General features: G+C 45.3%; 1 protein-coding gene across 2 annotated transcripts in view; it reads left to right on the top strand.

Moving 5' to 3' along the window:
• Positions 1-23,293, top strand: part of LOC125724507 (ephrin type-A receptor 3-like) — a 431,178-nt gene that overhangs the window by 314,586 nt on the left and 93,299 nt on the right. The window contains exon 3 of one of the 2 annotated variants that reach the window (XM_049001233.1): positions 14,114-14,777. The exons of the other annotated variant lie outside the window; for it this stretch is intronic. Within the exon in view, the coding sequence (XP_048857190.1) occupies positions 14,114-14,777 (664 nt within the window). The remainder of the gene's footprint in view (positions 1-14,113; positions 14,778-23,293) is intronic. 2 annotated transcript variants of the gene reach the window in all.

Below are 23,293 nucleotides of genomic sequence, written 5' to 3'. Positions count from 1 at the left end.
CAAACTGCAGGCCGCAAGGCGCCATGTGGGAGAGTGCGGCTCCTCTCTGACTGACCCTCATGGGGCGGCCTGCTCACTTACAGGAACTCTGAGAGGAGTGCCCTGCACTATCCCTTTAACTGACGCATCCCCTTTAAACATATGGGGATAGTAAGGTTTGGATGTAACTGAGAACTTATGAGCCAGGATGGAACTTTTGGTACTAGCTAACTGGACTAGTTCAGTATATAATGTAGTCTGACATGTATTTTTTATCATTTTTTTAACTAGCTTGCGGGCTAATGTGTAGTTTTTTGTGCTAAAGCACTTTGACCTGCAAGGCCAAGTGTGCCCTGCTGACGTTCACAGACATGGCGAACTGGCATGAGGAAGTGACATCCTGTCAGCCTGTCAAGGCTGGGGCGGGGGGGGGGGCAGCATTGCGGGAGGTCCTGAGGGCCATGGAGGAGATCCCATAAATTAGAATGCAGTGAAATATGTCAATATGCAGGCAGCGTAACCAATTAGCACCAAGCCGCATGCCCGTTTGGAAAATGCAGCCTTCTTGCAGTGACCGTAACGTCCCAGTTACATGGACAGTGTGAACGCTTCCATCACTGTCAGCTCTTTGCCCTGAATGCTGAGAAATTAATGTGTCAGGGGCACCGCAGAATCCTTAGAAATAAATTTGGAGTTCAAGTCAAGGATGCAGCCTCCCAAAACTTTAACCCTTGAGCAGTTTCCCTTTTTTGTCAATTTTCCCAGCGTGTCCCTGGCAGCTGCCCGTCTTTCTCTGGTGCCACCTAAACTTGGCACTCCGCATAGCAGGGGCTTCTGTTTCTCCCTGTTCTAACATTATCCTTCTCTTTTCTTCTTCCCATATACAGGTGCTTTTCAGGTTTGTCACCAACTCTAAACACATTTTAATTGTGTGTGTGTGTGTGTATTTATATATAAAAGAAAAACACATTGCCAAAAAGATTCATGGTTTCCTTTGTGTGCGCGTGTGTGTGTTGGGGGGGGGGAGGGAATTATGTATGTATTACGTTTTGGGGACCATACAATGTGAGAAAAACCTGTTATTTACACAATGTGGGGACTATTTTTTATTCCCCACGAGGGGAAGTGGGAAACTCAATTTGTGACTACAGTCTAAAAGCTAAAAATGCCAAAAGTATTTTGTTTGGTTACTTATGGTTAATGTTAGGGCTGGGTAGGGGTTAAGGTCGTCATGTTGGGATGGGAGTTTTCCCCATAGAAATGAATGGAGAGTCCCCACAAAGATATAATTACAAACCTGTGTGTGTGTGTGTGTGATAGGTATTTCTGGGATGTGCATGTTATAGAGATGCCTGGAAAGTGCTGTGTTACAGAACTGAATACCAAATGATCCAGGCTGTTTCTGGTTGGTAATGGTGGGTGTATCTTCGATCTGTGGCCACCGTTTATCCTCCATTGACTTCTGCATCCTCCGCCTGTACTTTCGAGCTGTAATCCTACTCCATCAACTTCAGGAAGTCTTCACATGATCATTAGTATACTGAAAATGTGAAAACGGATTTGAATACCTTTAGCCCACAAGTCAGTGACCGAAAACCATGAAAAATGTCAGAAAATATGAAGCTGTCCCTTGTGGTAATGTGGAGAGTTTATGTTGCATGTCAGTGACCAGAGTTTTCTGACCATAAGTCAGCAGCTGATGCTAAATAAATGATTGGATAATCTGCTGTAATGGGAATTGGGGCCTAACTTCAACTGTTCAGCATTACATTAGCACATAGATATGGTCACTTCAGCAAGGATCAGAATGTAGCCCCAGAGATGGCTGAATTATTATTCTTTAATTTACAGTTTTTGTTTGATTATCCCTGCAGATTTCGGGGTCTAATTAAACAGAGCACCAGAGAGCTCAGTCAGATCCACAAGTCTTTAGTTGTTTACGTGTGAAAGCTGTTTTCATGCAAATTGATTTTTTGTTTTCATAAAAATATGTCATAAGGGTTTTTGTAGTGAATTGCTTATTAAATTATTCAATGAAAATTGTTTCTGATTTAAGCTCATGCACTTTTAAAATGAGGTTTTTAAGCTTCGAATTTCTTATTACTGCAGTCGTCTGGGGTCTTGTGCATACTGTGCTATTCCTCTGTAATAGAAATGTTACAGGTTTGGGGGAGCTGATGATAAAAACAAGGATCCTGAAAGCATTTTTTATTTCGATGCAGCAGAAAGGGCTGAGAGCTGTGTCTTGTATACAGTCCACATTGTTTATTCTTCTAACTAAGCCGAAGTTAGAAGGGCTAAAAAGTAAGTCAATAAATGCGCTCGATACATGCGACATTCATTACAACTATGGATTTTTTTTGCTGCTAGAGCAGACAGGGTACACATCCTGGGCTGTGCCCTCTGCTTTTCACAGAGAGCAGCTATTTAACTCACCTGGAGTGCCATTGCTCTGTTTGGCTACCTGCTGTAGAGTGTGTGGTGCCTGTGTCTGCGTGCATGTTTTTGTGTGCACATGTGGCTGTACAGGCCAAATGCTGCATTCCACCCAAGTTAACCGCGTTCCAGTACAGGTCGGAAAGCCATTTAACAACACCAGTTTTATCCAGGTTCATTATTAGTCGTTTTTAGCAATACCTGTCAATAACGATGCATTTCATGGTATTTTGTGCATTACAAACAACATAGCAACATGTCCACAGATAGAGGTTGGACTGTACTGTGTGTTTGACCATGTTAATGAGACACAAAAAGACATAAGTGCTAATAAACAGTATATAACTAAAGCTTTCACTTCTGTTGATGAAGGGGGCAGCCATCTTGAATTCTGAGGTTGGGATTGCAGAGGTTCTTCTGACTTACTGAGAAAGAATCCCATTTCATGGAGTGTTCCAGTTGAAATTTTCAACTAAGAATTTGGGAATTCCGGGTTGAAATGGATTGCAGCAAAAGCCCATGTGGTGCCTTAGGAAAGCGTCACTGCTGGTGCCCCGTGCCTGAGACACACTGAAATGCTAAGGTGCTAAATGGCAAGCCGCTAAGTTAGCACCCCCACAGAAGATGGCACCCTAGATGGCCGACTGCATCACCTAATAGCTTGACTGGCAATGGTCTGGGGCCAGATCTCAAATCTGAAGATCCATGGAAGGTCTGACTGCTTGTGCAGAGGGACAGGTACACATCAGTAACATCAGAAAAGGTGCCAGCTTAAGTCAGCAGTATATGGACGCTAACCGCTAACTGGATATCGCATGTTTGGCTTGACGTGCCTGGTACAGTCAGTAAAATGGATGTTTGTTTTACTTCCTCCTGTTCCATGGTTGGCGAGCTGTAAATTGTAATTGGAGTTTGTTGCTTAACCCTGTTGTATGTTTGGTTTGTTTCATACCTGTAAAAATTATTCTTATTCCTTTTAAAATTCTTGAAACATTGTTTGGTATGTTTCGTCTTCCCCCATGTTAGATTATTTTATTTTGTGAAATATCAGCATCTTGTATTTCTGCTCCATTAGGTAATTCTTTTTAGTATGATTCTGCGTGTTACACATCCCTTATTTTTGAAAGCAGATTTTACATACCTGTGTCTCTAGCGATTTTAAAAATGATTGGATAAAGGTCAGCATCCAAAAAGATTTACTTCTCAGCTGTGATATTTACATTTTTATCCAGACTGAGGTCTAATTTCAACCCACCATTCCTAATAAATAAATAGAGAGATATAATTAATAATTATGGCTCTGGAAATAGATCCAGGACACAATTTTGTACCCAGACCGTTCCTTGAGACATTTATTTTTCTGTGTGTTTATAATAAGTTGAAATAAGCCTTTGCGCCTCGCTTTACTGAAGCCGTTCAGGTCAGTAGATCCCCTTTGATGTTAAACTTCCTGACATTTTGGGCACCAGCCCAGGCACTTTTTAGTTCCACCATCTGTCGTGGTGCCCATATGCCACACCCACAGGTGATGGGGGGTGTGTGCTAGTCTTCTTTCTGTGTTATGATTGGCTGATAACGTGGCACCTTGGGCCACTGGAATTGTTTTGTTGGCTGAAGTAGTAGCTTCTGGGTGACGGAAGGAAATGTGTGACCATGAAGCTCCAGCTTCAGTGGTTTGCGAAGGCTGACTTGGGTCTTAATTTCTCCCTGTTTTCTTGTTCTCTTATCATTTTTTCGGCAGTGTATTTTCGCATAGTTCCAGCACAGTAAGAGTCGTGCGCCTTCAGATGTGTTTGGGTCGTGTTTGATTGCACCCCGGGCTGCTTCCCTTCTCCCCATCCTCTGTAATTCAGTGTGGCCCCTCCTTTATCCCCCAGCCCCCCTGCTCCCGCCGTGATCCGGGCTTCCCTCTCCCGCAGGTGTCCTGTCTCTCTGTATTTCCTGGCTTTATCCCGTCGTCACAGAGGGGCTTAAGCCGACTCGCTGCCCCCAAGATCCCTTTCATGGGATTGACCGGCCTGCTTGTCCTCCTCTGTTCCCAGAAAACTATTTTTGTTGTTTTCACCCAAAGAATCAAACAGCAGCCCAGCCAGTGAAAATGCTCTTACACTGTCCTCTGATGCAGCACTGTGATTATGGCGAATCCTTAGCTCCTTCAGATGTACTTGGCATCAGTCCAGAAGCACAACAAATCCTAAGGTTCATTCAGAACTTTTAAAATCAAATATTAACTACATTCATTCATTTAAGTATCTTTCACTGTAACACATCGATATTCTTTTTTTGTTTTTCACTTTGGGAGAATATGAATAGTAATTTGTCGTGCTTTCATGCCTGTTTTCTTTTTATTGTTGCCCTTGTCTGCTTTGATTTTCCGAGCTGAAACTGTCACGAAAAGGTGCCCCCCCCAGATCGGGTAGGTCTCTGCATCCTTTGCAATGTCCCTGTAGTCAGAATCCCGCCCCCTCCCCAAGCCTGCCGACGTCTAGCCTGGGACATAAACCTCCGGAGAACTCCAGCTTGTGCAAAGATCTCCTTTATCATTTGTCATTTATTGTAGATGCTCCATATTCTGCAGACCAAACGTATGGAAAGTAAACAGATTTTGGGGGGGGGGGGGGGAGGATATATTATTGTTTTGTTGATTTCTTGGCAAAAAAATGTCATACAGTCACAGAAAATTTAAGAGACCACTCTATATTTTTAAACAAATCAGCATTTTTAAATCCTGGTTCTGCTGGCAGAAGGCTACACTGAGCAGCACGTTGCCTCCAGGTTCAAAAGTTCTAAGACAGCAGTACACAATAATAAGGTGAAGCAGGAGACACTGGGAACGACCAGAAGCAAGCCAGGTAGAAGGCAGGAGCGACTTTATAATTTGAAACATTAAGTGCAGGTGTGAGGTGCACTGCTCAGACAGTGTGCATCAGGCTCTTAGAAGCAGGACTGAAGTCCCATAAAACAAGGAAGAAGCTGTTCATTAATAAGAAGCAGAGAACCAGACTGAAGTTTGCAAAAAACAAAAAAAAAACATATTATTTACAGACCCACACCCATAAATTGAGAAATGACTGAAACGAAAAAAAGTGCTGTGGTATCTTCATTTTTTTCCTCTGCTGAATTTAATAAACTTCAGTGTTTAATTAACATCCTGTGAGGGGTTGGGATGCTGAGTTGTTATTATGTAAGCCTTGCTTCTTGGGTCGTATGATGCCTTGACTCTGATCGGACAACTTGGGCCGTGTGATGGCTTGATTCTGATGGGACAACTTGGGCGGTGTGATGCCTTGACTGATGGGACAGCTTGGGCAGTGTGATGCCTTGACTCTGATGGGACAGCTTGGGCGGTGTGATGCCTTGACTCTGATGGGACAGCTTAGGCGGTGTGATGCCTTGACTGATGGGACAGCTTGGGCCGTGTGATGCCTTGACTGATGGGACAGCTTGGGCCGTGTGATGCCTTGACTCTGATGGAACAGCTTGGGCAGTGTGATGCCTTGACTCTGATGGGACAGCTTAGGCGGTGTGATGCCTTGACTGATGGGACAGCTTGGGCAGTGTGATGCCTTGACTGATGGGACAGCTTGGGCAGTGTGATGCCTTGACTCTGATGGGACAGCTTAGGTGGTGTGATGCCTTGACTGATGGGACAGCTTGGGCAGTGTGATGCCTTGACTCTGATGGGACAGCTTTGGCGGTGTGATGCCTTGACTCTGATGGGACAGCTTGGGCAGTGTGATGCCTTGACTCTGATGGGACAACTTGGACCGTGTAATGCCTTGACTCTAATGGGACAGCTTGGGCAGTCTGATGCCTTGACTCTGATGGGACAGCTTTGGCGGTGTGATGCCTTGACTCTGATGGGACAGCTTGGGCAGTGTGATGCCTTGACTCTGATGGGACAGCTTTGGCGGTGTGATGCCTTGACTTTGATGGGACAGCTTGGGCAGTGTGATGCCTTGACTCTGATGGGACAACTTGGACCGTGTAATGCCTTGACTCTAATGGGACAGCTTGGGCAGTGTGATGCCTTGACTCTGATGGGACAGCTTTGGCGGTGTGATGCCTTGACTCTGATGGGACAGCTTGGGCAGTGTGATGCCTTGACTCTGATGGGACCACTTGGACCGTGTAATGCCTTGACTCTAATGGGACAGCTTGGGCAGTCTGATGCCTTGACTGATGGGACAACTTGGGCAGTGTGATGCCTTGACTCTGATGGGACAGCTTACGCGGTGTGATGCCTTGACTCTGGTGGGACAGCTTGGGCAGGGTGATGCCTTGATTGATGGGACAGCTTGGGCCGTGTGATGCCTTGACTCTGATGGGACAGCTTAGGCAGTGTGATGCCTTGACTCTGATAGAACAATTTGGTCCATGTGATGCCTTGACTGATGGGACAGCTTGGGCGGTGTGATGCCTTGATTGATGGGACAGCTTAGGCAGTGTGATGCCTTGACTCTGATAGGACAATTTGGTCCGTGTGATGCCTTGACTCTGATGGGACAGCTTGGGCGGTGTGATGCCTTGATTGATGGGAAAGCTTAGGCAGTGTGATGCCTTGACTCTGATAGGACAGCTTGAGTCGTGTGATGCCTTGAGTCTGATGGGACAGCTTGGGTCGTGTGATGCCTTGACTCTGATGGGACAACTTGGGTCGTGTGATGCCTTGAGTCTGATGGGACAGCTTGGGTCGTGTGATGCCTTGACTCTGATAGGACAGCTTGGGTCGTGAGATGCCTTGAGTCTGATGGGACAGCTTGGGTCGTGTGATGCCTTGACTCTGATGGGACAGCTTGGGCGGTGTGATGCCTCGATTGATGGGACAGCTTAGGCAGTGTGATGCCTTGATTCTGTTGGGACAGCTTGGGTCGTGTGATGCCTTGAGTCTGATGGGACAGCTTGGGTCGTGTGATGCCTTGACTCTGATGGGACAGCTTGGGCGGTGTGATGCCTTGATTGATGGGACAGCTTAGGCAGTGTGATGCCTTGACTCTGATGGGACAGCTTGGGTCGTGTGATGCCTTGACTCTGATAGGACAACTTGGGCCGTGTGATGCCTTGACTGATGGGACAGCTTGGGTCGTGTGATGCCTTGACTGATGGGACAACTTGGGTCGTGTGATGCCTTGACTCTGATGGGACAACTTGGGCGGTGTGATGCCTTGACTCTGATGGGACAGCTTGGGCAGTGAGATGCCTTGACTGATGGGACAGCTTGGGCCGTGTGATGCCTTGACTCCAATGGGACATCTTGGGCCGTGTGATGACTTGACTCTGATGGGACAGCTTGGACCGTGTGATGCCTTGACCCTGATGGGACAGCTTGGGCCGTGTGATGCCTTGAGTCTGATAGGACAGCCTGAGCAGTGTGATGCCTTTACTCTGATAGGACAACTTGGGCAGTGAGATGCCTTGACTGATGGGACAGCTTGGGCCGTGTGATGCCTTGACTCCGATGGGACAGCTTGGGCCGTGTGATGCCTTGACTCTGATAGGACAACTTGGGCCGTGTGATGCCTTGACTGATGGGACAGCTTGGGCCGTGTGATGCCTTGACTCCGATGGGACAGCTTGGGCCGTGTGATGCCTTGACTCTGATAGGACAACTTGGGCCGTGTGATGCCTTGACTGATGGGACAGCTTGGGCCGTGTGATGCCTTGACTGATGGGACAGCTTGGGTCATGTGATGCCTTGACTCTGATGGGACAGCTTGGGTCGTGTGATGCCTTGACTCTGATAGGACAACTTGGGCCGTGTGATGCCTTGACTCTGATGGGACAGCTTGGGCGGTGTGATGCCTTGACCCTGATGGGACAGCTTGGGCAGTGTGATACCTTGACTCTGATGGGACAACTTGGGCAGTGTGATGCCTTGACTGATGGGACAGCTTGGGCCGTGTGATGCCTTGACTCCGATGGGACAGCTTGGGCCGTGTGATGACTTGACTCTGATGGGACAGCTTGGGCCGTGTGATGCCTTGACCCTGATGGGACAGCTTGGGCCGTGTGATGCCTTGAGTCTGATGGGACAGCTTGAGCAGTGTGATGCCTTGACTCTGATAGGACAGCTTGAGCAGTGTGATGCCTTGACTCTGATAGGACAACTTGGGCCGTGTGATGCCTTGACCCTGATGGGGACAGCTTGGGTGGTGTGATGCCTTGACCCTGATGGGACAGCTTGGGCAGTGTGATACATTGACTCTGATGGGACAACTTGGGCAGTGTGATGCCTTGACTGATGGGACAGCTTGGGCCGTGTGATGCCTTGACTCCGATGGGACAGCTTGGGCGGTGTGATGCCTTGACCCTGATGGGACAGCTTGGGCCGTGTGATGCCTTGACTCTGATGGGACAGCTTAGGTAGTGTGATGCCTTGACTCTGATGGGACAGCTTGGGCGGTGTGATGCCTTGACTGATGGGACAGCTTGGGCAGTGTGATGCCTTGACTCTGATGGGACAGCTTGGGCCGTGTGATGACTTGACCCTGATGGGACAGCTTGGGCCGTGTGATGCCTTGAGTCTGATGGGACAGCTTGGGCCGTGTGATGCCTTGACCCTGATGGGACAGCTTGGGTGGTGTGATGCCTTGACCCTGATGGGACAGCTTGGGCAGTGTGATACCTTGACTCTGATGGGACAGCTTGGGCGGTGTGATGCCTTGATTGATGGGACAGCTTAGGCAGTGTGATGCCTTGACTCTGATAGGACAATTTGGTCCGTGTGATGCCTTGACTCTGATGGGACAGCTTGGGCGGTGTGATGCCTTGATTGATGGGAAAGCTTAGGCAGTGTGATGCCTTGACTCTGATAGGACAGCTTGAGTCGTGTGATGCCTTGAGTCTGATGGGACAGCTTGGGTCGTGTGATGCCTTGACTCTGATGGGACAACTTGGGTCGTGTGATGCCTTGAGTCTGATGGGACAGCTTGGGTCGTGTGATGCCTTGACTCTGATAGGACAGCTTGGGTCGTGTGATGCCTTGAGTCTGATGGGACAGCTTGGGTCGTGTGATGCCTTGACTCTGATGGGACAGCTTGGGCGGTGTGATGCCTTGATTGATGGGACAGCTTAGGCAGTGTGATGCCTTGACTCTGATGGGACAGCTTGGGTCGTGTGATGCCTTGAGTCTGATGGGACAGCTTGGGTCGTGTGATGCCTTGACTCTGATGGGACAGCTTGGGCGGTGTGATGCCTTGATTGATGGGACAGCTTAGGCAGTGTGATGCCTTGACTCTGATGGGACAGCTTGGGTCGTGTGATGCCTTGACTCTGATAGGACAACTTGGGCCGTGTGATGCCTTGACTGATGGGACAGCTTGGGTCGTGTGATGCCTTGACTGATGGGACAACTTGGGTCGTGTGATGCCTTGACTCTGATGGGACAACTTGGGCGGTGTGATGCCTTGACTCTGATGGGACAGCTTGGGCAGTGAGATGCCTTGACTGATGGGACAGCTTGGGCCGTGTGATGCCTTGACTCCAATGGGACATCTTGGGCCGTGTGATGACTTGACTCTGATGGGACAGCTTGGACCGTGTGATGCCTTGACCCTGATGGGACAGCTTGGGCCGTGTGATGCCTTGAGTCTGATAGGACAGCCTGAGCAGTGTGATGCCTTTACTCTGATAGGACAACTTGGGCAGTGAGATGCCTTGACTGATGGGACAGCTTGGGCCGTGTGATGCCTTGACTCCGATGGGACAGCTTGGGCCGTGTGATGCCTTGACTCTGATAGGACAACTTGGGCCGTGTGATGCCTTGACTGATGGGACAGCTTGGGCCGTGTGATGCCTTGACTCCGATGGGACAGCTTGGGCCGTGTGATGCCTTGACTCTGATAGGACAACTTGGGCCGTGTGATGCCTTGACTGATGGGACAGCTTGGGCCGTGTGATGCCTTGACTGATGGGACAGCTTGGGTCGTGTGATGCCTTGACTCTGATGGGACAGCTTGGGTCGTGTGATGCCTTGACTCTGATAGGACAACTTGGGCCGTGTGATGCCTTGACTCTGATGGGACAGCTTGGGCGGTGTGATGCCTTGACCCTGATGGGACAGCTTGGGCAGTGTGATACCTTGACTCTGATGGGACAACTTGGGCAGTGTGATGCCTTGACTGATGGGACAGCTTGGGCCGTGTGATGCCTTGACTCCGATGGGACAGCTTGGGCCGTGTGATGACTTGACTCTAATGGGACAGCTTGGGCCGTGTGATGCCTTGACCCTGATGGGACAGCTTGGGCCGTGTGATGCCTTGAGTCTGATGGGACAGCTTGAGCAGTGTGATGCCTTGACTCTGATAGGACAGCTTGAGCAGTGTGATGCCTTGACTCTGATAGGACAACTTGGGCCGTGTGATGCCTTGACCCTGATGGGACAGCTTGGGTGGTGTGATGCCTTGACCCTGATGGGACAGCTTGGGCAGTGTGATACCTTGACTCTGATGGGACAACTTGGGCAGTGTGATGCCTTGACTGATGGGACAGCTTGGGCCGTGTGATGCCTTGACTCCGATGGGACAGCTTGGGCGGTGTGATGCCTTGACCCTGATGGGACAGCTTGGGCCGTGTGATGCCTTGACTCTGATGGGACAGCTTAGGCAGTGTGATGCCTTGACTCTGATGGGACAGCTTGGGCGGTGTGATGCCTTGACTGATGGGACAGCTTGGGCAGTGTGATGCCTTGACTCTGATGGGACAGCTTGGGCCGTGTGATGACTTGACCCTGATGGGACAGCTTGGGCCGTGTGATGCCTTGAGTCTGATGGGACAGCTTGAGCAGTGTGATGCCTTGACTCTGATAGGACAGCTTGAGCAGTGTGATGCCTTGACTCTGATAGGACAACTTGGGCCGTGTGATGCCTTGACCCTGATGGGACAGCTTGGGTGGTGTGATGCCTTGACCCTGATGGGACAGCTTGGGCAGTGTGATACCTTGACTCTGATGGGACAACTTGGGCAGTGTGATGCCTTGACTGATGGGACAGCTTGGGCAGTGTGATGCCTTGACTCTGATGAGACAGCTTGAGCAGTGTGATGCCTTGACCCTGATGGGACAGCTTGAGCAGTGTGATGCCTTGACCCTGATGGGACAGCTTGGGCGGTGTGATGCCTTGACTCTGATGGGACAGCTTGGGCCGTGTGATGACTTGACTCTGATGGGACAGCTTGGGCGGTGTGATGCTTCGACTTTGATTGTACTTGTTCAGCTGTTATATCAGGGTCTATCTAACATTCCTGAATCCTTCAACAGCAAAAATGTGATCTTTACTGAATAATTCATTAAAGTAATTAAGGTTCATGTAAAGGTCAGTAGCTAATAGTTAGCAGACTATAAGAATGTTATGCTACAGTAGTTTTTTGTGTAATGTTATTGAAATAATACTTTAGCAGATTTGCTCACAACAGTCATATTATTGCTAGCAGACAATGCAAAATATTCAGTATAGATAAGTGAACAGATCTGTGTGTTGTTGTTGGTATATTGGATATTGGTTGTAGTATTAATGCTGATGCCGCTCAGTGGACTTTTGACTCTCTGTCTGTATAATGTGTATGTTCTACCTGTACTGTCTCTGTGTTGCCCTGAGCCTTTGTGCACGTGCCCTGTGTTGGCATCCTGTCCAAGGGCTCCCCTGCCCTGTCCTGTGCCCTGTGCTTCCAGGGATAAGCTCCAGACTCACTGTGACCCTGTACTAATTAAGCAGTTATGGAAAATGGACTGATGAATTATTATTACTGTGAGAATTAGCAATTCAAGTCTTCAAGCTAATTTCCACATGTAAAATGGATGATTAACATAAACTCATAAATAATCGTGTAAATGTGTATTTATTTAATAACGTATTTTAAAACTTTTTTTTCACCGGACTAAAAAACATTTCTGCAAATATATGCAAAATAGGACAGTAGATATTTGCATAAATATCACTTGCAATAAATAGATTCACAATAAATAATTTATCAGGCAGAGGGTATAAAATACAGACCAAAAGAAGAAATTATTAAAGAAATTACTTGTGAACCTGAATTTTAAACAACTGAAGAAAACAATGGAGGAGATTGTTTTGTTTTGTTTTGTTACGAGTTTTGGTTTTTCTCTCTAACTGGGTGGCTTTCTGTGGCTGATATTGTTTGGACCCAAGATAACAGGACGCTACTCCATGTGTATAACTCATCACAGCTCAGCACCTGGCTTTGAAGTGAATTCTGTGTTATACATGTTTTCTTCAATCATGGACTCATTCACACTGTTTTTAAGTATTTCAAAGCCAGCATTTCCCATAAGTTATGCAACACTGACTGTTTCCAAAAAAGTACTGTCCCAGTTACACCAACTATCAAAAAATCAGCACCTTTGCTATTTTAAAATGAGTTAATTGCACTGAAAATGGTACAATAGGAACTTTTGCATAATCATTTTCTCAATCTGTGCTGCATTTGTACTGCCTGAACGTGTCTGAGTGTTGCCTTGATTCTCTCAGGTCTGCCCGGGCAGACGGGCGTTTCTCATTTCTTCTTCTCCTATGGGCCTTTCTGGTTGATTGGGTACGCAGTATCCAGTTTGGCTGTCCGATTCAGTTCTTTTGATTCGGTCCGGTCTGGCTGATTCGTTCGGTCTCGCTGATTTGTTCGACAGCTGCTGTAAGCTCCTGTTTGACATGCTTGCAGTCCACCTGCTGAAGGAAAGCACGAACCTGCCTGTTGTTACAAAATCACCCCCAAGTTGCACCGATTGCAGTCACAGGAATCACAACCTGAGCCCTCCATCATACATCCCTTTAAGTTTACCCAGCTTACCTATTTATCTCGGTCATTCTCTCTAAAATTCATCTGCCTCTTTTAAACTTGAATTTCAGTTTCTTTGCCTCACAAAGGATGCACACAGGTTCCTAGATAGTTAACTAACTTCATACGCAGAGTCTTTCTGACATGCAGATCACTCTTAGAAAGCTCATTGATACATGAACACTTTATGTGTTCAGGATCGGCCACAGACACATTAAGTGATTATGCAGAATCTTATTTAGACTGAATGAGATCAGCGCTGCTAATTGACCCTGTGGCCGGTGCTGTGTCTGCCTGCCTGTTCTCCTGTCCTCTGCCCTGACACCTCTACTTCATTAGCACATACAGTATCACACCAAGCACACGGGCCAATCTGAGACTCTGCATCCAAGTTTGCCAGATCCAATCCTTTCTCTCTGAAAAGATTTACTCAAAAAAAGATCAGTCAGGCAACTGAATTTGTGAAGGAAATACTGTATTATACAGTATAATGGGGATTAACACTCAGCAAAACAATAAGATAAATAAAAACTAGGTGCTTTATTGTTCATTCCTCTTGATATGAGTTTAGCTGTTGTATTTAAATATATTGCCTTGATAATATAAATGGCAATTTGCAGATAACTCTTCTGAGATTAGAATAATCAGTATGGTCAGAAGATTTTTGTGCTATTTTTATTGGTTTTTAAGGTGTCAGCAAAGGATCATAAACCAGAAAATAGTGTAAGATAAGCTATGAGGTACTGAAGCAGTCATGGAGCCCAAAGATGGACTCTGATGAATCTGGTATCAAAGTTAATTTAATTCTAATTCTATTTCTGACCCATAGCATCACACATCACCATTTCCATTGTGTTCTTTGGATGACATAAACACTACAATGTAACTGAGCCTCTTTGTTCCGCAGTGGGACGCCATTACGGAGATGGACGAGCACAACCGGCCCATCCACACGTTCCAGGTGTGCCACGTGATGGAGCCCAACCAGAACAACTGGCTGCGCTCCAACTGGATCTCCCGCGAAGCCGCACAGAAGATCTACGTGGAGCTGCGCTTTACACTGCGCGACTGCAACAGCATCCCTTGGGTGTCGGGCACCTGCAAGGAGACCTTCAACCTCTTTTACATGGAGTCCAATGACCCGCACAGCACCAGGTTCAGGCCGTCCGAGTACACCAAGATCGACACCATCGCAGCTGACGAGAGTTTCACGCAGATGGACCTGGGCGACCGCATCCTCAAGCTCAACACGGAGGTGCGGGAGGTGGGACCCATCACCAGGAAGGGCTTCTACCTGGCCTTCCAGGACATTGGTGCCTGTATCGCCTTGGTTTCGGTGCGTGTGTATCACAAAAAGTGCCCTTTCACCTTCCACAACCTGGCTACGTTTCCGGACACTATACCTCGCATGGACTCCTCCTCTCTGGTAGAGGTGAGGGGCACTTGCATAAACAACGCGGAGGAGCGGGACACACCCAAGCTCTACTGCGGCGCTGATGGAGACTGGCTGGTGCCCCTGGGTCGCTGCATCTGTAGCACAGGCCACGAGGAGCTGGATGGAACCTGTCTCCGTAAGTGGCTCGTGTCTCTCTGCTTGCATTGCGCTTTCAGGCATTCGGCCTATAGGAGAGGAAGGAAGTCAGAACCTTAAAAAGAAGGCAAGATTAATGCTAGTTGTTTTTTAGTTTAACATTCTGTCACATTTTATAATAGTCGCAAAAATGAATATTTGTGACTTTGAACGAGAATAATAGTTCTGATTTCTGTACGGATAGACAACTACATATTTCTTTGATTTATTGGTGTGTTTTCCCTATGGGGATATGGTGGCACAGGGGTTAGCATTGTTGCGTAGGGTTCGAGTCTCTGCCATGGCTCCATGTGTGTGGAGTTTGCATGTTCTCCCCGTGTCATTGTGGGTTTTTTCCCGCAGGTTCCGAAAACATGCAGAGGTGACTGGGAGTTTCCCAGTTGCCTGTAGGTTATATATATGCCCTGTGATGGGTTGGTGCCCCATCTTAGGTATTACCTGCCTTGTGCCCATGACATCTGGGATAGGATCCAGACTCCATAGGATGAGGGGTATAAGACCTGGATGGATGGATTGATTTCCTATATCCGAAGAATATTTCTTATAAAACCATATTTTTCCTCTGCTACTGACTAAGATCAGGCGATACAGGCTACAGCTGGATTCATAGTCACAGGTAGTTCTGTGAGCGTCAGGTTATGAGGGGTCACACCGGCAGCAGCCAGCGTCTGCAAGCAGTCAGCTGGCCTTCACCTTCAATCGAGACAGCAAGCTGTCACATCACTTCGAGTTTCCCGCCATGCGCCTCTGTGTCTCAGCCGAATAACAAGGAGGCATCCTGAAAGAAGCAGGGCTCTTCGTTCCTACTCAGGGCGTGAGGCTGCATTGACACTTTGCTGTTGTAATTAATACTAGGACATTCTATTGCCTTCTCTTATTAAGTTATGAAATGAAGAATCAGAAACAAGGTGTCCAGCAATCTTATATTTATACCTGTGTAAACACATTTAATAAGAATATATCTTGGAGTTCTGAGACTCCCAGATTGTAATGGTGAGCTTCACAATCTGTGGAATATCTTGACTACTTCATGATTTAGCTTCTTTTATCATGGTTTGTCATGCTGATCTAAGCATCTTATAAAGGTTTTAAAGCGTTCACAAACCACTTTTGTTCCGAAGGAAAGGAATGTCTAGAAATGTTCACCAAAATGTATAGTTCCATAACAAGGCAATGTAGCAAAGTTTATTTAGTAAATTTGAAATGTTCTGGGTTGCCTTAGTTCATTTCAATTCAGTATTCCCTGTGTTCATCGTGATCAATAATGAATCCCATTGAAGATTTGCCATCCTCACTAACTGATTATTCGTGAATATGCTGTATGCAGACCCCCTGAAGAAGCTCATTGTCGTATTTGAACCTCCTGCTCTTGGTTCTTTCCCTTATCACACTTCTTTTCTTTGCACTGTCAGCTGTATAGACCTTTCATATGTGGGCTTTGGCCTCTCATCAGTGGGAAAAGCCATTCAAACAGAGGGTGATGTCAGGGCAGCTGCCTTCATTACTGCCTCCTTGTCACTGCTCTGCATTGCTGCACATGTTAAAGGGCGTGACTGAAACCCAAGGAGCTGTTTCCATCTTATTCTTAGATCTGTAACATATGTAGACGTAAAAGACCTCACAGATAGATGATATAGTTTCTGATTAAATGCAAAAAACTTCCTAATGTGTCTTTCTGTAGATTTAATTGTCAAACTAAATGATTTCAGGACCAAAGGTTTGTACATTACATGCCATATGCAGTCCGTTTCAATTAATTCGTTTTGTGATCACAATTAATTTTTTTAAACTTTAGCAAAAATTTATTTAATACAATGTCATGTTGGTTCAGTGAAAGGTCAGATTGGTTCATATTGTATCTGGGATTCGGTTTTTTGGTGTTTATTGTTTCTGGCATATTTGAGGATTTTAATTATCAAGATCACCATCATTAGCCAGAAATGAATACCTTGCTGCAGCGATTCAGTCTTATGCTCGCAATCTGAGGTTTTACTTTATTCACTTTTTCTTGGAATTATCGTTACTTACCCTGTTTTGAGACCTCAGTTCATTTGCGATGTCCAGGAAAATGACAAAAGACTGAAAGTACTAAGCTTATTGAGGCATTATATGGAAAACTGCCTTGCTGTACTTTACTATAGATGGACTTATTTCCTGGGACATGTCAGTATATTACAGAGACCATCTGGTAGATTGAACTGAATAAAAAGTGAGGCAGCTCTTAAAACCGCAGCCTTGGAAAATGACTCCTGATTAATTTAACTCAATTTGGCTTCTGCATTAAAGGTAATGACACCTTTTAATAGCTGGAGTTTAATATCAATGTAGAGTCATAGTGTAACTTAGAACGCAGCACATTTGAATTGAAGTGTTTGTTAAATTGAGCAAGCTTTGTGAGTTGAAGGTCTCATTTGGACACATTGTTTTTCCATGAACATTTCAAGCCACTTATGTCCCAGCAGCTAACCCACTTTCAAAGGTTTGACCTTTCAAAGATTGTCTGCTTCGTCTGAGGCTCCATGTTTAACACACAGTGAAATTGTGCCATCATAATTGAAATTTAATTGCAATGCCTTGATATCTATCTAAAAGTTTGAGCCGGGTTTAAAATAAGTTAAGTCATTAAAAATAGATAAATCCTTTTAAAAAATCCCTTCTTTAGTCTTTACTCAATGTGGGAATTAAATAAATGTAAGATCAAAGATGGAGCACAGGATTGAAAACTGCAGAGTATAGCAAAAAAAAATATGGTTCTGAGGTCTGGGTCCAGGATTCGTTGTGTTTACAAAACATATTTCCATATTCCGTTCAATTCAAAGTTGACAAAAAATAGGTTCACGCACTGCACTGCAGGAATACAGAGATCACAGCCGCGATTTCCACATACTCTCACTGATTCGTACGTTATAGTCACCGCAGTCTGTGCCATAACAGTGCAGGGTTAAATTGGTCATTGTAATATGAAAGCATAAAAGCAGATGTATGTGTGACACAGGTGAGTTATTTTTCCATCCATCCATCCATCCATCCATTTTCCAAACCGCTTATCCTACTGGGTCGCGGGGGTCCGGAGCCTATCCTGCAAGCAATGGACACAAGGCAGGGAACAACCCAGGATAGGGGGCCAGTCCATCGCAGGGCACACTCACACACCATGCACTCACACACACACACTTATGGGAAATTTTAGCAACTCCAATTAGCCTCAGCATGTTTTTGGACTGTGGGGGGAAACCAGAGTACCCGGAGGAAACCCCACGACAACATGGGGAGAACATGCAAACTCCGCACACATGTGACCCAGGCGGAGACTCAAACCCGCGTTGAGTTTTTTTTCTGAAATGTAATTCAACAGGCAATAGAATCTAATTTGTTGTCTGAGTGAAATGCAGTACATCAGCACCTGAAAAATATATCAGCTCTGCTGGGGATGGATTAGAAATGGGAGGACCTTGTGGAAGTCGTCTTTTTTATTGCTCTAGATGTGGAGACAAACCAGGTTAGTAAATGCACTGTAGTCCCAGTGAAAGAGTTAGCCGTGCTTTTTTTTTGCTTAAGCAGTAAAGGCAAAAACACATTTTCTGATCTGAAAACGTTAAACCGACTGATCTCTGCGCTTAATAGGCGAATCACACCATAATGTGTTCAGGGCCTGAGGGAAGATTAAACATTTAATCTTAATGTTATTAAATCTGATGGGTTCAAAAAAAAGTTCCAGTTAGTTACAGATGTAAATAATACATAGTGAGGTATGAGCTACATGTAAGTCACGGTTTAATGATGATAAGCTATATGTAGACTTTAATACAATGTCCATTAGCTTAATTATTTCTTTTCTGTTGATTGCTACAGTGTAAGAGAGTGTGTAAGGGAAGGTCTATGTGCTAGACGCGCTCGGCTACATTTAGCCCGCGGGCCGCATTCTGCAGCCTCTCGCTAACGCAGTCCGGGCCTCCGCTCTCAGATTCAGACAGGCAGAGTTAAAGCCTTACCCCACAGGACTACATCTGAAAGCTCTGCCTTCAGGGGGATTCCAGACGTTAATGCCTCAATCTGGCTTGCTAAAGCTGCAGCAACATTTAAGAAAATGCTGCAGTGCCTTCAACGAGATGAAATATCTCCTTCAAAACTGAGTTTAAAAGCCGGTGCGTCTCTCATACGTGTTTTGTATGAGGGAGACTCTGCAGCGCTGGGGCAAATATCCCACAATCCTCAGATTCCTTCAAAGCAAGGAGTCAGCATCCATAAACATCTGCTTATTTTTAAATTCTCTTCTGCACTAGAACATTACTGGCAGGTAAAGAATTTCAGATCATCCAGAACTGGAGCTGTGAGAAAGGCGGGCAGGGCCTTCACCCATCCCTAGACTCCCACCCAGTGACCTTTGACCACAACATACCATCTTCATGAAATTTGTAGTTTGGTTTAAACACTTCCTGTCAAAACAGCAGCATTATATTGGGTACAACAGGAAACAACGTAGAATCCCTCAATTTTCCTGTTGGTTCACTGCCAAAACCCAGTGTCAACTGGTCCTGCTTCGTCTGCCTACCTACTAGAACATAATAGCTAGAGAGTCTGTAAGATCGCCCCAGCAAAGCAGCCTAACTTGGGAGCACAGTTTAAAAGAGGGCAGCAGGAATCCTGCAGTAACCGTGCATTATTCTTTTGATTGTTATAACCAGCTGCTGTCCAAACTTTAACAGGCTGTTGAATTTATACTTGCACCCATCAAATTTGAATCTCGCCAAAGTGAAATGTATTTATGTTCCTCCCAGGGAGCTCTGCATCATTTGTAGTTACTGTTTTATGGAGATGTGTCTACAACAAAACAGTTACAGTCAGTTATTTTGCAGCTAGCCTGTTGCCATGGAAATGTGTCTTTACTTAGCAACGCTTAGCTGTGTTTTGTGTTCTGGTGGTGTAGCTAGCTGACATCTGCATGGGGAAGTGCTGTGCTGGAGCTATTGAGGTAAGAGCTGTGTAAGGATAGTGGTGTATTGGGTCTGGAGCAAGGCAGTATTCAGGAGCTTTGACTCGCACGGGATTCAAAGCTCATCTAGATGATGTACTTCTGGCTGTGTCCTTCTAAAAACAAAATTCAGCTTTTCCTGATTTACTGTACAAACTGCTAAATGCAGCATTCATAATGCAAGAGTCCTAATGAAAGCCCTCATTCATAAGACCTGGTGTTCTACCATTTGCATATTTTAGTAATTCACTTTCATGCCTCTGTTGAAGGTTTACCGAGGTCACCTGGATGTGTAATATATTGCAAGCCTTGTGTCATGATATAACGTGACATGTTGTCAGCGTGTAGAAATACGAGTGGTGGAAAATGACGGCAGTATAATATTCACACCGAGCTGGATAGAAATGGAACGATTTGGACGTTATCTTGTTCGCATGGAGGCAATATCTCCATGTGAGAAACTGTGACGACAACAGAACCGATTGACTTGTAACCAGTCAATAACATACCTCTGCAGGATGGATTACTGGGCAGCATCTGAAGGTTCCAGATAAAAGAGAGCTTTTTGGGTTTCACCAGTTAACAGGGAAGCCTCCAGCTGTCTTCAAGACTCTAGGTACCATTCTTCTATGGTATGACTCTTGAACTCCACCAGCAATGACTGTATCACGGACATGTTAAGGGTGGAGGTGGAGTAACCCTCTTTTATATTATATGTTGGATATTATCCGCAGTTGATACTGAACTTCTGTGGGACTGTGGTGGAAATGGGGATCTATTCCATGCACGTACAGTTCTTCAATCTGAATGGCAAGCACTAAGAGTAACATAACAGTTACTGGAATGGACAGCAGGCGGCAAGGTTCCTGAGCAGGAGATGGCAGATCAAGGCAGGGTAGCCAGAGTTCAAGTCCTCGTGTGAAAGTCCCAGGTGAGGCTCTCCAGTGGGCAGCAGGTGCAGCTAGGGAGGTCAGGGTGACTCCATGCCCCTTGATCCTTGAGAAGCCATGGTGAGACCCACAGGTCTTACTTAACTGACCACCAGGTGCTCAGGAAAGCTGCCTTTGATCTCAATGGTATTGCTGCACAGAGTCTCACTGTGTTCTGGGTGCTGTCCGTGGCTCTGAGCTGGTCTGCCTGTGGCTATAGAACCCCCCCCCAATTGAAATCTGGCCCTCGACTCCAAATCCAAGCCTTGTTTTCAGTTCTCCCAGGTGGTTAGTTTAATAATTACTGATTCTGATTGGCCAGAGGCTAAACACCTGGCTCACAGGTAGAGGAAGGCTGGAAAATCAGAAGTGCTCAGCCCTTGAGGAGCATCCTTTGAATAACCCTGCTCTAGGAGGTGGCTGCAGCTGTCCATGGTGCTGGGAATTCTGGGAGCTGCTGTGGTGCTGAACTGTAGAGTGGCAAGTCATGTTTAGTGAGGCTGTACTGTCATACCATGCATTCGGAGGTGTACCGTGGTACGGCTGCGTGGCAGTGAGCAGAAGAGGCCAGCATCATGGGTGGGTTCTGTCACCAGGCACAAGATTAGGCAATGAAACGTGAAAAAAAGTGAATTGGATAAAGTGAAACTAAGCAAAGACAAAAATATGAATCAAAGTCAAATAAAACATTATCCCTGGACATTTTGTCTACAAACGGAATTCTTCATTCTTATACTGTAAGTAAATTACAAAAAAAAAAATTCAGCCCTTACCCTACTATAAATGTTCATAGTAGCAATACACTACAAATGTGTTAATTTCGTTGCAAAATGAAGTCGTTACAGGTTTAATCAAGAATAAAACAATGCTTGAGATATCAATCATCATGCATATATGCTATTTTGGAGGAAATGAAGACTAAAGTTTTTCACATCCTGTTAATTATAGAAAATCAAACATTTTTTATTCATCCATTTAGAGCTTGATGAAAATAAAGAATAGCTGATTTCCCTGGTGTGATAGCTGGAAAATAATTAGCATACGGTACCGCACGGCGCCCCTGGTACCGTTTGAATTGGCAATATGCAGTAGTGCAGCAATATAACTGCAACTGTTTAAAAAAAAATCCAATCTTCCCTTTTTTGGAGATATGAGCGTTAAAATGATGAAGCAGGTCGTCGGCCTGACAAGCAGCACACTTCCTGCTGAGGCGCTGCTGGAGACCTCATCTTATTTAGATCAAGGTTATTCGCTAACATATATGAAGCCGTTAATGTTTTAATGTGTTTAACATGTTATCGTAAAGTCAAGGTGAGTATTTTACATTCGCCATTAATTATAAATAGCCTCTATGGGCACATTTATTTCGTAGTGATGCAACATAGAGACCATAGTTACACTCAGGCAAGTAGAGGTGTGTAAGAAAGTTTAAATCTGCTCTGTGAAGTTTTCTTCTCCTCCATGTATATATTCATAGTGTGCGGGTCCCTCTCTGTGGATGACAAACAGCTCACCGGAGGCTTTCCAGATCTTGCACATTAATCTCCATCCTGTCAAAGGAACAATAATTTCATAATGTCAGAATGCATTACAAATGAACGGAATAGCGTTTGGCGTCGGAGCTTAAACGAAGCTGCTTGTGTGTCTCTGTTCGTGTGGTTCAGCGGTGCTTCAGGTAGAATCCGTTTGTGTAAATACCCCGAACCTCAGGAATTGCAGGAGCCGCACTTGTTTGTTTAGATAAGAATCTGCATTGATGATTCTGCCTTTGCTTGTTTTGCTCTTTGAATGAATAGAATTAGCTCTCCCGTGTTTTGCTGGTTCAAGAAAGCAGCAGTTTAGTGAGAATCTGGTAGATTATGGTTTATGTCGTATAACAATGTTCTCCACAGCTGGCCATGGCTGTTTATGGATGCTGAGGATCCACATTAAAGGCAATCAGGAGTGATCCTTCTGTCATTGGCCTGTTCTCTCTATTGATTACAAATGATCTCATTGGGATCACACAGGGCTGAGCTCATTTCAGTCCTCGGCCCAAATCAGGCTCTTATATATATGTATTATATATATGTATTATATATATGTATTATATACATATATATATATATATATATATATATATATATATATATATATATATATAAAGATGTGTCTCAAGATGTTTTAGAGGTTTTACTGTGATGTAAGAAATATTGCTCATTCTACATACATGCCTACAGATTTCTTACCTTATTCTGCAATATTCACAAAAAAAATTATTAAATGTTATTATTATCGGGAGCATCAGCGAGCTCTTAATGAACATCAGTGGTCCATTTGTTCAGTAATCAAATTGCAATGCACACATACACGTTATTTTCCGAGCTCTGGGCTAACGGGACTTTTCAGAATTTCACCTGCAACTAAATATTAAAACTACATGTTATATTCTGTATAATATACATGTATCATTAGCATATAAGCTAGAATGCTTCACCTTTAATATGCCGTTCAAATATACTATATGGACAAAAGTATTGGGACACTTGGCCATTACACCTACAGGAACCTTTATGACATCCCATTCTAAACCCATAGGCATCTCTGTGGAGATGG

This window comes from Brienomyrus brachyistius, unplaced genomic scaffold (assembly GCF_023856365.1).
Source record: "Brienomyrus brachyistius isolate T26 unplaced genomic scaffold, BBRACH_0.4 scaffold57, whole genome shotgun sequence".
Taxonomy (NCBI): domain Eukaryota; kingdom Metazoa; phylum Chordata; class Actinopteri; order Osteoglossiformes; family Mormyridae; genus Brienomyrus; species Brienomyrus brachyistius.
This window is presented reverse-complemented; position numbering and strand designations above follow the sequence as displayed.